The following is a 13,206-nucleotide window of genomic DNA, read 5'->3' as shown; positions in this document are numbered from 1 at the left end:
GCGGGGCCGGGGCCGCGCCTGCGAGACTTGCGAGGGTTCCGGGGGCGCGCCTTCCCGTCGTCTCCCGCGCCCGCACCGAGCGGAAATTGGGAAGTGTGACGGGCGCATGCCGGATCGCGGAGCAGGGAAGTTTCCGCCCCTTCCTCACTTCCGTGCAGACGTCTGTCAGAGCCAGGGAAGAGGGGACAGGTGGGGGCGCACGCCCCAAGGCCGCGCTCACCTTCCCTCCCGATGAATCCTCCTGAGCGGAAGGTAACGGGGCCCTTGGACATTTCTTGGGCTGGGATCGGCTAGTGTGGTCAGCCTGGGTCAGCCGTAGTTCCCGGCGGGTTCACGAGGGGCCCCTTCCGACCCCCTTTGGCCTTTGACCGTGTTTCTTTCTGGCCTCCATTCTGCAGTCGATGCCACAGGCTAGAGACCCTGGCTTTTCTCACGTGGAAGGAGGCTGGTTTCAGCGGGGCTCTTTCTCTGTGGCCATTTACAAAGCCTGGTGATTTTGCAAGGGAGTCGGGTGTGTGTGTGTGTGTGTGTATGTGTGTGTGTGTGTGTGTACAATCTGACTGGTGAGGTGTGTACAAGAGGCACTAGTTTCTCATGATTTACTTGTCCTGGGTCGAATGGAACGACTGGATCCTCAGCTAGGTTCCTAGTTTGCTTTTTCCTGGGTGGTGGTGGTAGTGGTAGTAGTTTTCCACAATCGAAATTTAGGCCTGTTTTCTTTTAGGCTCCAGTGGCCTTTTTAACTAATCTGAGTTCTAAACCAACCCTCCTCCCCTCCCTCGGGGCTCTTTTTGAAATCGGTGGTAAAGATTTGGTGAGGTGATCCTTAGATGTTTGGCCAGTCCGGGGGACAGAGTAGAGTTAGCTTTGCTTCAGGGCTAGCTGCTGCCCTCCTGATGGTGGCATCTGCTCAGACCCTGTGAGAAGTGTGAGGCTGGGGGTAGGAATTGTGGCTCCAGTGCCCTTTCCCACTGAGCTATTACTAACTTCATTACCCTGGCAAAGGCACTTGTCTTTTGGACCCTGCCTACTGAAGGGGTGGGGTCGGGGGATGTCAAAGGTTGCAGGCTCCATTCCTTGTTATGTATTGATGCTGCATTGTTTCCCTCGACTCTGGAATCATGTTCCCCCTGGGTGCTCCCTATTGTAGAGGGCATGGAGTTTTGCTTTGGAGTAAGGACTGGCAGATCTTCAGATGAGCTGCGAAATGGCTAGATAGTGTGCTTGGTTCTTATTAGCCTTCTGTGTTTAATTGACCTGGCGACTTTCCTGTGCGGTTTTGAAGACAGGGTGCCTGTAAGAGTAGCTTCTGGCATCTGAGGTCAGTCTTTGTAGATTGCATGGGGCCGAGAAGCTCACCTTTTAGCTGGTAGAAAAAAGGCAGGTATTTCTTCCTGCGGTTGGCCCAGGGCCAACACCAAGTGAGGAGGTGCAGTAATGGGATCTAGTAAGTGGTATCTAGATTTCTTTGCTTACTTGCATAGGGGGCTTCAGGCTTTATGCATTTTGTCTCTGAAAGTTTGAGGGTCCAGAAATACATTTACCTCAGGGTGAAGAGGCTGAGCCACTCCCAGACTTTTGGGGAAATGTGGGTGGGCATCCTGTCCTGCATTGGCGCCTTTCTGTCTTTGGAGTGAAGGAAAGTGAGCTTTTTAAGTTGGTAAGACAATGAAAGATACTGATTAAATGGTGACCTGGTTTCTTGGGCTAAGGATGGGCATTGGAGTGAGTGTTGTCAGGCCTTTGAAAAGCACCGAATCTTGGCACTGCACAAGAGACCCGTTCTGTTTATTTCATAGGAGAAACACACAGTCGCTAGGTTACTCTAGGAGCTTAGATGTGATTTGATCTGCTAGGGCAAAACTCGCTATTGAAACAGCAAATTGTGACCATTGTCCACAACGACATCTTACTGGGTATTTAGAAGTGAGGGATGGGCAGCACTGGCAGCTTCAGGAGCCATTTCAGGATTTGAGGGAGGTCTGAAAGGCAGAGGGAAAGGTCCCCTCTGTGTTTTTGGGGTGGGCGGCCATGGTTTCCTCCTAGTCAGAACTTTATAATTTCAAGTTAAATTTTTTTTTTAACACTCTTTTTGGGATAGGAAACTCACTTTTCTGGGCACTCTGGACTTTGGTCAAGAGGACTTTGTGGTTTGGAGATCTTTTCAAAAGATATTGTTTGCCAATCACTTTAAATACACTGGGCCTTACTGTTCGTTGGACTAGCGCTCTCCGTTTGTGGGTCCCTGAAGTTCTCTAGATCCTGGTTTCTCTCATTGCTCCGGGAATAGTTGGGTTCCTGGACATCATGGAGAGTGCCTTTAGGGGGTAATTGAGCTTCTCCCCATGGTGACACATGGCCCTGATAGGTCATTGAGTCAGTTGCACAACTTGTTCACATTCTCCAATGTCAGACTTAAGGATTTCCTGATAGAAATGGGTAAGAGTTGTATTTGATTACTTGGGAGGGGGATGGTGGGGGGAGAGAAGAGTTGTATAGTCTATCTGGATAGTTGAATTATATAGTTTGAAAATCTCAATTTTCAAATGATTTCATTACTTGGTCTCAACAAAAGCTATGCGGGGAGTTGATAGTGGACTGCCAAGTCTGTTGTATTCTTGTATGTGATTTAGGTGAACATTTCTAGAGCACATTCCTTTTCCAGTTGACAATTCATGCACATCTTATTTTGTGACATTGTGACTTATGCCGAGTTTTGGTTGGATATTGTGCCAGTCTCTCAGGAGCAGACTGGTACCTGAGTATTCTGAGTGCCTGCCTGAAGTTTCCTTCGCTTAATTTGCTCAGCGTCTACTTCTCAGGCCCCTGGTGCTTTGGGCCTTGACTGAAGGAACTCTTTAAGTTTCAAATACGTAGAGTTAGTAGATAAGATACAGAGTCCAGTTCTGGCCTTGGGAGTGTTAAGACAGAGTTGTACTAATTGATTTTGCTCTTCGGCTTCCAAGTTTGCATATAGAAATGGCGTTAGAGGCTAAAGATCCGGTTCTGTAGGGCAGTACACACTTTTATTCCTAGCATTCAGTGGTGTTCCTTTGTTAGTAAAGGTTTGTGCTTTGTGAGTTACTTTTGCCTTCTCGATTTGTCTGATACAGAAGTAAATGGTACATTCCCCCAAATCGTACAAGGAGAGAGAAATCTGGACTGTGAACCGAGGCCTTATAGCCCCAGCTTGGGATCCTAGGACCATCCTTTTGATTTCTGCTTTGTTAGCTGTTTTTTGTTTATGTTTTTATCAACACCATCTTTCCTGTTAGTATGAAAGTGGAGTTGGTGGCATCGTTCTCAAATCCAGAGAGATGGCCTGCTATAGGAGTATCTGAGGACATCCGGTCTGGATGTTTCTGGGGGAAATGGGCCATTGGTTTGGAGACTATTAAAAAGGCTTCTTGGTGAATAATTTGTTCCAGGTAGCTTTTCATTTCTTCAAGTGGATCTTCACTCAAATAAGAGAGAGAGATCCTGGTACTTGGACCTCCATCTCAAAGGAGTCCTTGGACCAGAATGGATGAGGTCAGGTGCATTGCTAGAGCACGGTCTTCCCATTGTTCTTCAGGTCTTCCTCAGACCCTTGTTTTGTGCATGTGCAAGTCTACTTTCTTTCCACTCCTCCCTCTTAGTTTTCTCACTGCATGGGGTTGATGGGTAGGGCTCTAGGGCCAGCTGGGTTGCCTGAGAAACAAGCAGAAACATCCACAGCACCTACAGCTCTTGGCTGAGGGCCCAGGAATCGCATGCAAAACCACCTCTTTCCGGTAAACCATTACCTCTGAGCAGAAGCCCTAGGGGCTTAGAACGCCTCTGACCACCTCTGAGGGAGCAGTGGGAAATGTAATCCACCCTGCTGGGGAGGAAGGGGGCTTGGACCTCAGTTTCCAGTCCTCTAGCTTGTGTCCTTACGCGACGCCCAGCACCACCTTCCTAAACTTCCCCTTTCCAGCCCTGTTTCAGAGTCCTGCCTCCTACACTGATGTCTCAGGAATAGGTTGGTATGGTGACAAGGCACTGCAGAGCTGGGATTCTGGGCCTGGGTCTAACCTTCCCTAGGACTGTTGTGAAGGCGGCGGTGCTGTGCTGTGATCAAAGCGGGGGGAGGGGTGCTGAGACTGGACTTCTGGAACCACTCATTGCAGTCGTGTGCCCTCCTTAACTGTACGTGGGGCCGAGACCGGGTCCTGGCAAGCTGTGAGTGGGTCTTTCCAGTGTTGAAGCATTGAGCCTCGGGTTAAAGGAGCCCGAAGGATGGTGTGGCCCAGGGCAGGGCCCTTCCTGGGCATTTAGGACCTGGTGTCGCAGTTCATCTTTGCTCTTTCCTTCTCTCACCAGGAAGTTGTGTGAGGTGGCAGGGTTGAGGGGAGAATGGGCAGAAGGCTGCTGGCAAAGGTGACTGCTGAGGCAGCGAGCCAGCTTGGTTAGGAGGGAGCCTGTGTATGGCAGACTCCTTGAGAGAAGGGTTTGGAGGCCTGGAGGTTGCTGCAGCAGCTGGGTGCTGTGGTATGTCCAGTTGGGGAGCCACCAGGTAGTGTGCCCTGCCCCCCTAATCGCTAACCCTCTGTCTGCTGCTTTATCAGACTACGCGTTTGTTCACATGGAGAAGGAGGCTGATGCCAAAGCCGCCATCGCGCAGCTCAACGGCAAGGAGGTGAAGGGCAAGCGCATCAACGTGGAACTCTCAACCAAGGGTCAGAAGAAGGGGCCTGGCCTGGCTGTCCAGTCTGGGGACAAGACCAAGAAACCAGGGGCTGGGGATGCGGCATTCCCTGGAACTGGTGGCTTCTCGGCCACTTTCGACTACCAACAGGCTTTTGGCAACAGCAGTGGTGGTTTTGATGGGCAAGCCCGACAGCCCACACCACCTTTTTTTGGTCGCGACCGCAGCCCCCTGCGCCGTTCACCTCCCAGAGCCTCTTATGTGGCTCCTCTGACAGCCCAGCCCGCCACTTATCGGGCACAGCCCTCTGTGTCCCTGGGGGCTGCCTATAGGGCCCAGCCTTCCGCCTCCTTGGGGGTCGGCTATCGGACTCAACCCATGACCGCCCAGGCAGCCTCGTACCGTGCTCAGCCCTCTGTCTCCCTCGGGGCCCCGTACAGGGGCCAGCTGGCCAGCCCCAGCACCCAGTCTGCTGCTGCATCCTCACTGGGCCCTTATGGTGGGGCCCAGGCCTCAGCTTCAGCCCTCTCCTATGGGGCGCAGGCTGCCACAGCCTCTTCACTCAACTCCTATGGGGCTCAGGGCTCATCCCTCGCCTCCTATGGTAACCAGTCTTATGGCGCCCAGGCAGCCTCTTCCTATGGGGTCCGAGCGGCTGCCTCTTCCTACGGTGCCCAGGGAGCCGCCTCCCTGGGTTCCTACGGGGCCCAGGCTGCCTCCTACGGGGCCCAGGCTGCGGCTTCATCCCTAGCATATGGGGCCCAGGCAGCATCTTACGGCGCCCAGCCCTCTGCTTCCTACAACGCCCAGTCGGCCCCCTACGCTGCGCAGCAGGCGGCGTCCTACTCCTCCCAGCCTGCTGCCTATGTAACACAGCCAGCTGCGGCTGCCGCCTACGCCAGCCAGCCCGCCGCCTACGCCGCCCAAGCTGCGACCCCAATGGCTGGCTCCTATGGGGCCCAGCCTGTTGTGCAGACCCAGCTAAATAGTTACGGGGCCCAAGCATCAATGGGCCTGTCGGGCTCCTATGGGGCTCAGTCGGCGGCTGCGGCCACTGGCTCCTACGGGGCCGCAGCGGCCTACGGGGCCCAGCCTTCCGCCACCCTGACGGCGCCTTTCCGCACTCAGTCGTCAGCCTCGCTGGCTGCTTCCTATGCTGCCCAGCAGCATCCCCAAGCGGCTGCCTCCTACCGTGGCCAGCCGGGCAGTGCCTACGATGGGGCAGGTCAGCCGTCTGCAGCCTACCTGTCCATGTCCCAGGGGGCCGTTGCCAACGCCAACAGTACCCCGCCGCCCTATGAGCGTACTCGCCTCTCCCCACCCCGGGCCAGCTACGACGATCCGTACAAAAAGGCTGTCGCCATGTCAAAAAGGTACTGTATGCCCCTCCGCCTGTGCCCCAAGCTGGGGCTTAAGGCAGGGGGCCGAGGTTGGCAGGGGAGGGACCCTGGACTCAGTCTTCTCATCTCCCGTGGGGTGTCTAGAGGCTAAGGGGGAGGGTTCTGCGAGCGACTTTGGTCACTGGGCTTTAAGTGGGGCGAGCGAGCTCAGCCCTGGCCCCCTACGCTGCACAGCAGGCGGCGTCCTACTGGGAATAGGAGTTCCCAGTCTAGGCTGGCTCAAGCCATCTAGGTACCGCCTGTAAGATGGGCTCTTTCAGCTTGTCTCGTGGTTGTCCAGGCTTTGGTGGGGATGGGTGTGAGCGTCTGCCCTTTGGCACTCACTGGCTGAAGGCGGACTGTTTTAGGTGCGTCCACTATGAGGGGGAGCTGGGGGCTTGGCTTCCGTCCGCCGTTGTGTTGAGAAACAACCAAGGCCTTGCTTGCTGTGCAGGGCTTAGGGGTGGGGGAGCTTGCTGGTGGCTTGGAAATGTTGACCCAGACCCACCCCAGCTGTTGGGGGCTGGGGAGGTGGGGGCTTGGGTTCCTGCTGCGCTGGCCCCAAGCCTGGATTTGTGTCCTGGACAGGGTGGTGAGCCTTCTGACAAAGTCTTGTTTGTTGGAGACCAGTCTGACCAAACCCTTGGCATTTCCCCACACCCACCTGGAGCCCTCCCCTCGATTGTCTCATTCACCAACTGTCTTCTTCTCTCGACTAGGTATGGTTCCGACCGGCGCTTAGCCGAGCTCTCTGATTTCCGCCGTTTATCAGAGTCGCAGCTCTCGCTCCGCCGCTCGCCGACAAAGGCCTCGCTGGATTACCGTCGCCTGCCCGATGCCCATTCTGATTACGCACGCTATTCGGGCTCCTATAACGATTACCTGCGGGCAGCGCAGATGCACTCTGGCTACCAGCGCCGCATGTAGGGCCGTCCTGGGACGGGCACTACTTGGTGGGGAGGGGCGGGCAGGGAATGGGGGAGGTGGGATGGGCTCTGCAGACCCAGGTTCCAGCTGCTTAGCCCATGCCTGTCCCGCCTGCGGCTTTTCATCCCCTCTGCCTGTGGACTGTCCCTGAGACAGCCCCTGAGACAGCAGACACATACCTTGGTCCTTCGCCTCCGCAGCGAATCTTGCCCACTGGCTTTAATTTAGATCTACGGTTCCCCCTTCCCCTGCCGCCTCCCATTTGTCCAGAATGGGATTTTCTTTTTTTTTTCCTGACTCCCTTTTATTTTTGTGCGCGATAGTAAAAGGTTGTCTGGATGGGGAGCCCTGCAGCTGAAGATGCGGCGCCCTTCTCTTTAGACATGCGGGAGACTAGGAAAGTGTTCCTTGTAACCGCTTCCCTCTGCGCCACGCTGTGCCAGCAGCCCAGGGGCCTACCTCCGGCCCCTTGTGGACTCTGTTGGGACTGGGTTTCTGTTGGGAGAGTCCGTTGGTTTCGGTCCAAACCCCCACTGACCCATGATGTTGACCGGCACAATCTCGCTGCCCCATTTCCCCAAGTAGATGGTGTTAGAAAATCTTACTTCACCCCTACCCCCATCCCCACCCCTTTTGTATGGACGACAATAAAACGGGGCGATTTGCAGTTTGGAAACCTGGTTGTCATTGTCTTGATTGCACTCAGCCTCTGAGGAGCCCCTTGTGACATCCAGGAAGAAGGTGGCCACTAAGGAGAGGCAGCCTGACAGCCTAGCGTGGCCGAGGCAAGGTTTGGATGTGAGCTTTAGAGTGATGTCTCTGTTCGCCAGAGGACTCTTACTTAACTCCTCAGCATCCCACTAGCCAGTCATCCTTAGGACTGGAGCGTCCAGACCAGGCGTCCTCAAACTACGGCCCTCGGGCCACATAGGGCCCGCCAGGTGTTTTTGTCCCGTTTGGTTTTTTTACTTCAAAATAAAATAAAGTGCAGTGTGCATAGGAATTTGTTTGTAGTTTTTTTTTAAAAAAACTATAGTCTGGCCCTCCAATGGGTCTGAGGGACAGTGAACTGGCTGGCCCCTTTTAAAAAGTTTGAGGACCCCTGGTCCAGACCATGTTGCTTGGACGTCTCGGCCCCTGTTTGACTGACAGCACACAAAGGCAGCAAGCATAGTGCCTTTTTACTTCATTCCCAATGCTGACCCTGTCTCCTGACTGGTGACCTGTTCAGGAACAACCTGTGCTTTGTTCCCAGGATGGTGCTGGGCTTTGGCCTTTCAAGGAAGCCAGCCAGCAGGGTGGGGGTGGGGAGGGAATGTTTTAGTGTTTACAAGGGCTGGTGCGTCTTACAGGCGGTGGGCTTAAGTGAGGGCTGGGGCTGGGACCTCAAAGGAGCCAGTAGCGGGTTGGGGGTGATGTTAGCACCGGTACTGTTTAGAGAAGGGATGGACAGAGGGGAAGAAGGCATGGGGGACTTCTGGCCTTGGCTTCTAGACCGGTTGGTTGACCTGTTGAATCATGGGAGCGCCCTTCCCACCCGTCAACATCCCCACCTGAGACTCCTCCCCCTTTTTCTGTTGGTTGGGACTTGTAGAGGTCTTGCTGGGTTTATATTCGACATGTCGCCATAGCCTCAAGTGCTGGGACTGGGTGAGGAATTGGGGGTTCTTGTGCTTTTAGTCCAGGGTTGGGTGGAGAGAACCAGGGCAAAAAGAACATGGCAAATCCAGATGGGCACAAGTTGAGGCTGGGGCTTGGTGACAGGCACATGGCTGAAGACTGGTTGGGTGGAGAGAGATCAGAAAGCCTGGGTCTTCCTGTGAGGTTTAGAGGTGCTGGGGTGGGTGGGTCCTTACTTGGGACGAGGCGGTTGGACTAGGGGTGCTTTTTGCCCAGCGTGTCAGAGCGTACCATCTACAGCTGTGAGCTCCTTCTGGTAGGCAGCTAAGTGGAGCAAGCTCAGGGATGCCCAGGCAAGGGCCACCTTTGCGGCTTTCACTCACTGCTTTGCTTTTAGGTGTTTGGTGTGCCTTTGAAGTTCTTCAGACCACAGGGTCCTGGGAGCTAGGGTTTTTGCAGCTCTCCAGGGAGGCTGGGCAACTTGAGGGCTGAGTCAAACCTACCTTGGGTTTTTGCCCTGGAAATCAAGGGTTGGTTGGTACTAGGGCTGTGATTGTAGCCTGTGTCTTTAATATTTGTCAGTGTGGCTTTCTGTCCTCCTTTTCCACAGGGAGGGCTCTGACATAGGACAGCCTGGGGCCTAGCTGGTCACTAACTACCTGTCTTTTCCTTTTGATAAGTTGGGCTGCCTTGGCCTCCAGGCTTCCCTTGCTGGAAGCCAGAAGGAGCTGCAATGCCAACTCACGTGTGATTTTCTTCTCTCTCACAGAATGTTTGATAACCACCCTTTCCTTAAATTATGGCACCTCTACTTCTAGAACCCATTCCTCATGCTTCGCTTCTTGTGGATGTGTGATTTCCAGGGTCCTGTAAGTTGGGAGGGGTGGGGTCAAGTGCCCGAGAACCATGGATGCTGTGGGAAATGCAGGCTTCCGGCGTATCTGCAGGCTGCTGCAACTTACGCACTTGTCACTTCTACCTACGCCCATGGCTTTCACTGGCTTGCACCTGGAACAAGACTAAATAGAGGTTTCCAGTTTTCGTCTCAACCTGCTTTCTTCTGGAGGTGATGGGACAGTAATGGAGGGTCAGCCTTGGTGGAGAGGGAGGGAGGGAGGGTGGGTCCCTTTCTTGCCCTACTTATGGGTGCAGTTCTGGGAAGTCTCTGCAGACTGTTAATGTTCCAGGCATTTTTTTCTCCTTCAGGTCCTCTCTGACCCGTGGGGATACGACACTGCTTGGGTGGGCAACGTCTTAAGGAGAACCAAATTCCTAGGTTAATGGACGAGGGGCCTACACCATAGGATTGGGGAGATAGAGAAGGTGCATAGCATGTGGAAAGGGAGTCTTCACCTACATTATCTTGTCAGGAAAGGTTGGAATCTAGAGTTTTCAGGGGGAACTTTCAGGGGCTCCATGTAATGCTTAAAAATGCTTGTGTGTAGGCTCTTAAAGAGTTGGGAGTAGACTGAACATCATCGGATTGGTTGGTTTGGTGGTGTCCGAACGGCAGGCTGAAAGAGCCAGGCTGAGCTGTTGAGGGATTTTGTCAGGGAAGCAAGTCCGGTGACAGGAGAGGGCGGGGCAGTCCCATGGTTAGAAAAACTTCCTGCAGCTGGATTTCATTCAATTTGCAGACTGCTTGGGCATAGATGAGCAAGGTGGTTGGCTCTGAAATCAGGTGTCCTGGCTCTAATCATCAGCTGTGACTTGGGGGCATGTTGGGAACTCTGTTCCTATATCTTTGTAGATCGAAGATAATGGAGATAATAGCAAATGTTGATTTCAAAAATGCTGAGGACTGTTAAAAGTGCTTTCATATATTTAATCTCCATAGCAACTCAAATGAGTTAACATATTGCCTCTACACTTGTATTACAGATGTGGAAACTAAGGTAATAGGTTATACATTTACTGAGGGCCTCATGGCTTAGAAAGGGGTGATGATGGAACTGAAGCAACCAGGGCTTGGTACTCAATGCAGTGCTCCTGCTGGGAGAGTCCGATGAGAGCACCTGGCAAACATAGGGCCTTGGTGGCCATCCTTCGTGAAATACCAGTCATCCAAATTGAGAACGTTCAGGAGCGATCACTGAGTGAAGGACTTGGATGTAGGCTCCTGTTCAGCACAGGGGAACGACAGTGCAGGCAGGGACTTAAAAGGACTGAGAGGACCACGTCAGCACGAGCCACCTCCAGTTTCAGACTCCCATTTCCAGATCAGACTCTTGGGGCGTGGATGCCAAGTAGGCAATCTGCAGTGTGTAAACATGGCCTAAGAGGAGGGTGTGATGATGGTGTGAACCCACTAGCCGATTTTGCAGGAAGACGACCTGACAGGCTCCTATAAAGACTACAGCCTAGAAAACATGAAGAGCCCATTCTACTCCGAGTTAGGGTTTTTACTCCACAGCCTACAAGAGGATGGTAGGGTCCCCTGGGGTGTCAATGGGAAGGTTGGAGGCTCGAGCCTGCATTGAGGCATGTCAGAAGCAGATGTGGCTGTCCACCCTCATTGTCACTCTTGTTCTGCTCGTAGGAGTTGGAAGGCCTGTCATCGAGAGGCCTGATCTTAGGGGGAAAACCAGCCTTTGAAAACCGTGGAATGCAGTTCTACCCTGTCAGGGTTCAGAATCAACTTTATGGCAAATGGGGGGTACGTGTGCGCATTGGCAGTGGAATTGGAGGATTAGGGAGTTTTGTCCTCAGCTAGCCTAGTGGCTTTTCCTGAATGTCCCTGGAGAACACTGGCTTTCAATATGAGTCTTTATTAGAACAGTAACTCACTTCTGGACTAGATACTGGAGTTATTTACTAGTTAACGTAAATTTTAAGGACAACCTCTGGCGCAGGAAACTAATCCAAGGAGGCCTCAGAAAATTCATGGAAAAAAATTCCATGCTCTCAATTCCATTTTTCCACAAACTTCTGAAGCCCTCTTGTACAGATTGGACATTCATGTCTGCAGATTGTGATGTCCCTGGTTTTGCCTAAACTGGGGTTTCCCCTGGTTTTCTGCTGTCTAGATTCATACCCAGAATATAACAGTGTTTGGCACTGTCACCATCACTTGGCTGGCTTTGGGCATGGCACTTTGAGCTTGGTAGCCTGGCCGGCAATTCAGTCCCGAGGCCCTTTGTGAACAACAGCATGGGACTGTACGGATTGTTTCCACAGCCAGCCCCTTGCCTGGAACTCATTCACTGCCGTGGAGTCAGTGTTGATTCATAGTGACCCCTGTGGGTTTCTGAAACTGTACCTGTTCATATGAGCAGAAGAAAGTCCAGTCTTTCTCCCAAGGAGCTGCTGTGGTTTCAAGCTGCCCCCTATGTGGACCGCAGCTCAACACGGAACCAGGACACCACCAGGGCAGAGGATTGAGACCAGATGTCTTTACCTGGCCTTTCCAATGTGTATCTTTCAAAGTTTTTAGGCATTACCCTCTTAGGTAAGATGCAATTGGGCAGGTGAACATAAGTGTGGAAGTCTTACAAATCTACACGAAGGTGTCCTTTTACTGCATTTGTCACACTCTGAATCCTAGTGTGGGAAGAAGTCAGGAAAGTTCCCCTCCTGCCTTTCTGACAACTGCTTGTGTGTGCAGGAGACTGGAAGCATCCCAGGGATCCCTTTGAAAGTAGTTGCTTTTCAGTGTTGACAAGTGCTCAGATGACACAAGCTGATTTTTGCTACCATTGAGTTGCTGCTGACTTACAGCACCCCTATAGGGCAGAGTAAAACTGTATCCCTTGAGGTCCCGTCCCCCCCCACCCCCACACCTCATTACCACTCCCCTTACCCTCAATCCCTGCCTTACCTTCAGGGAGCATGCTGTGGCCTGGTGGTCTTGAAGTGCTAACCCTGCACTTAACATAGCCATCAAGCTGATAAGGACTGAACATCCGGGTCTCTCCTTTAATGTTATAAATTTAGAGCTAAAACAATGGATCTGCAAGGGTGGGATAGCAGAAGATGAATAAACCAATGGAGTCTTGAGTGGTGGTAAGTATGTGGAAAAACGATAATGGAGTCATTGGGGTAGAATCCCAAGGTAGGGCTAGAATGGGGATGTCTGAGATTGGGGCAGCCAGTTCAAGTGAGTTTGAGACCAAAGGCTAGCATTCCTGGAGACCATATTGGGAAGCAGGGCTGTTACATTTCCATAACAGAGATTGGAAGACTGGCAAGAACCAGACACACATAAACACACCACACCAGGTGCTTTTTCAGGAAGCAAATCTAGTGGTGCTTTTCTGGGGTGGGGCGGGTGGAGAAGGTCAGTTAGTGTTAGAAAATAATTCTTCCCTTTAGGGCTGTTGGGACGTGAACAACGTGGAGAAAGCCACACCTAAAAGGAGCAGAGGATTTCTATACCTGAAGCACTTCATGCTCAGGCTGGGTTGTGACCACTTCCGAATGCTGCCTTGCCTCCAGAGGGCACTGGGCGCTGATTCTGAAACCCCGAACTGCTTTCTTCATCACTGTGTTGTGGCCTTGACGCAGCCAGTGAGATGGACCAAGATTGGTGGTGACCAGATGGTAGTGTGATTTTATGGCTACCATTGGATTCCTGGATCATTTGTCAGGTTTCATAAAGGAGCCCCCCCCCCC

At 52.7% G+C, this 13,206-nt stretch overlaps 1 protein-coding gene across 2 annotated transcripts in view; it reads left to right on the top strand.

Moving 5' to 3' along the window:
- RBM14 (RNA binding motif protein 14) overlaps window positions 1–13,206 on the top strand; it is a 15,124-nt gene that overhangs the window by 619 nt on the left and 1,299 nt on the right. The window contains exons 2-3 of one of the 2 annotated variants that reach the window (XM_004713563.3): window positions 4,590–6,042; window positions 6,768–7,015. The exons of the other annotated variant lie outside the window; for it this stretch is intronic. Of the exons in view, the coding sequence (XP_004713620.1) occupies window positions 4,590–6,042; window positions 6,768–6,975 (1,661 nt within the window). The 3' untranslated portion in view covers window positions 6,976–7,015. Of the gene's footprint in view, window positions 1–4,589; window positions 6,043–6,767; window positions 7,016–13,206 lie in introns of those variants that run through there. 2 annotated transcript variants of the gene reach the window in all.

Source organism: Echinops telfairi, unplaced genomic scaffold (assembly GCF_000313985.2).
Source record: "Echinops telfairi isolate 266 unplaced genomic scaffold, ASM31398v2 ScPeMD7_7417;HRSCAF=8455, whole genome shotgun sequence".
In the NCBI taxonomy this organism is placed as follows: domain Eukaryota; kingdom Metazoa; phylum Chordata; class Mammalia; order Afrosoricida; family Tenrecidae; genus Echinops; species Echinops telfairi.
This window is presented reverse-complemented; position numbering and strand designations above follow the sequence as displayed.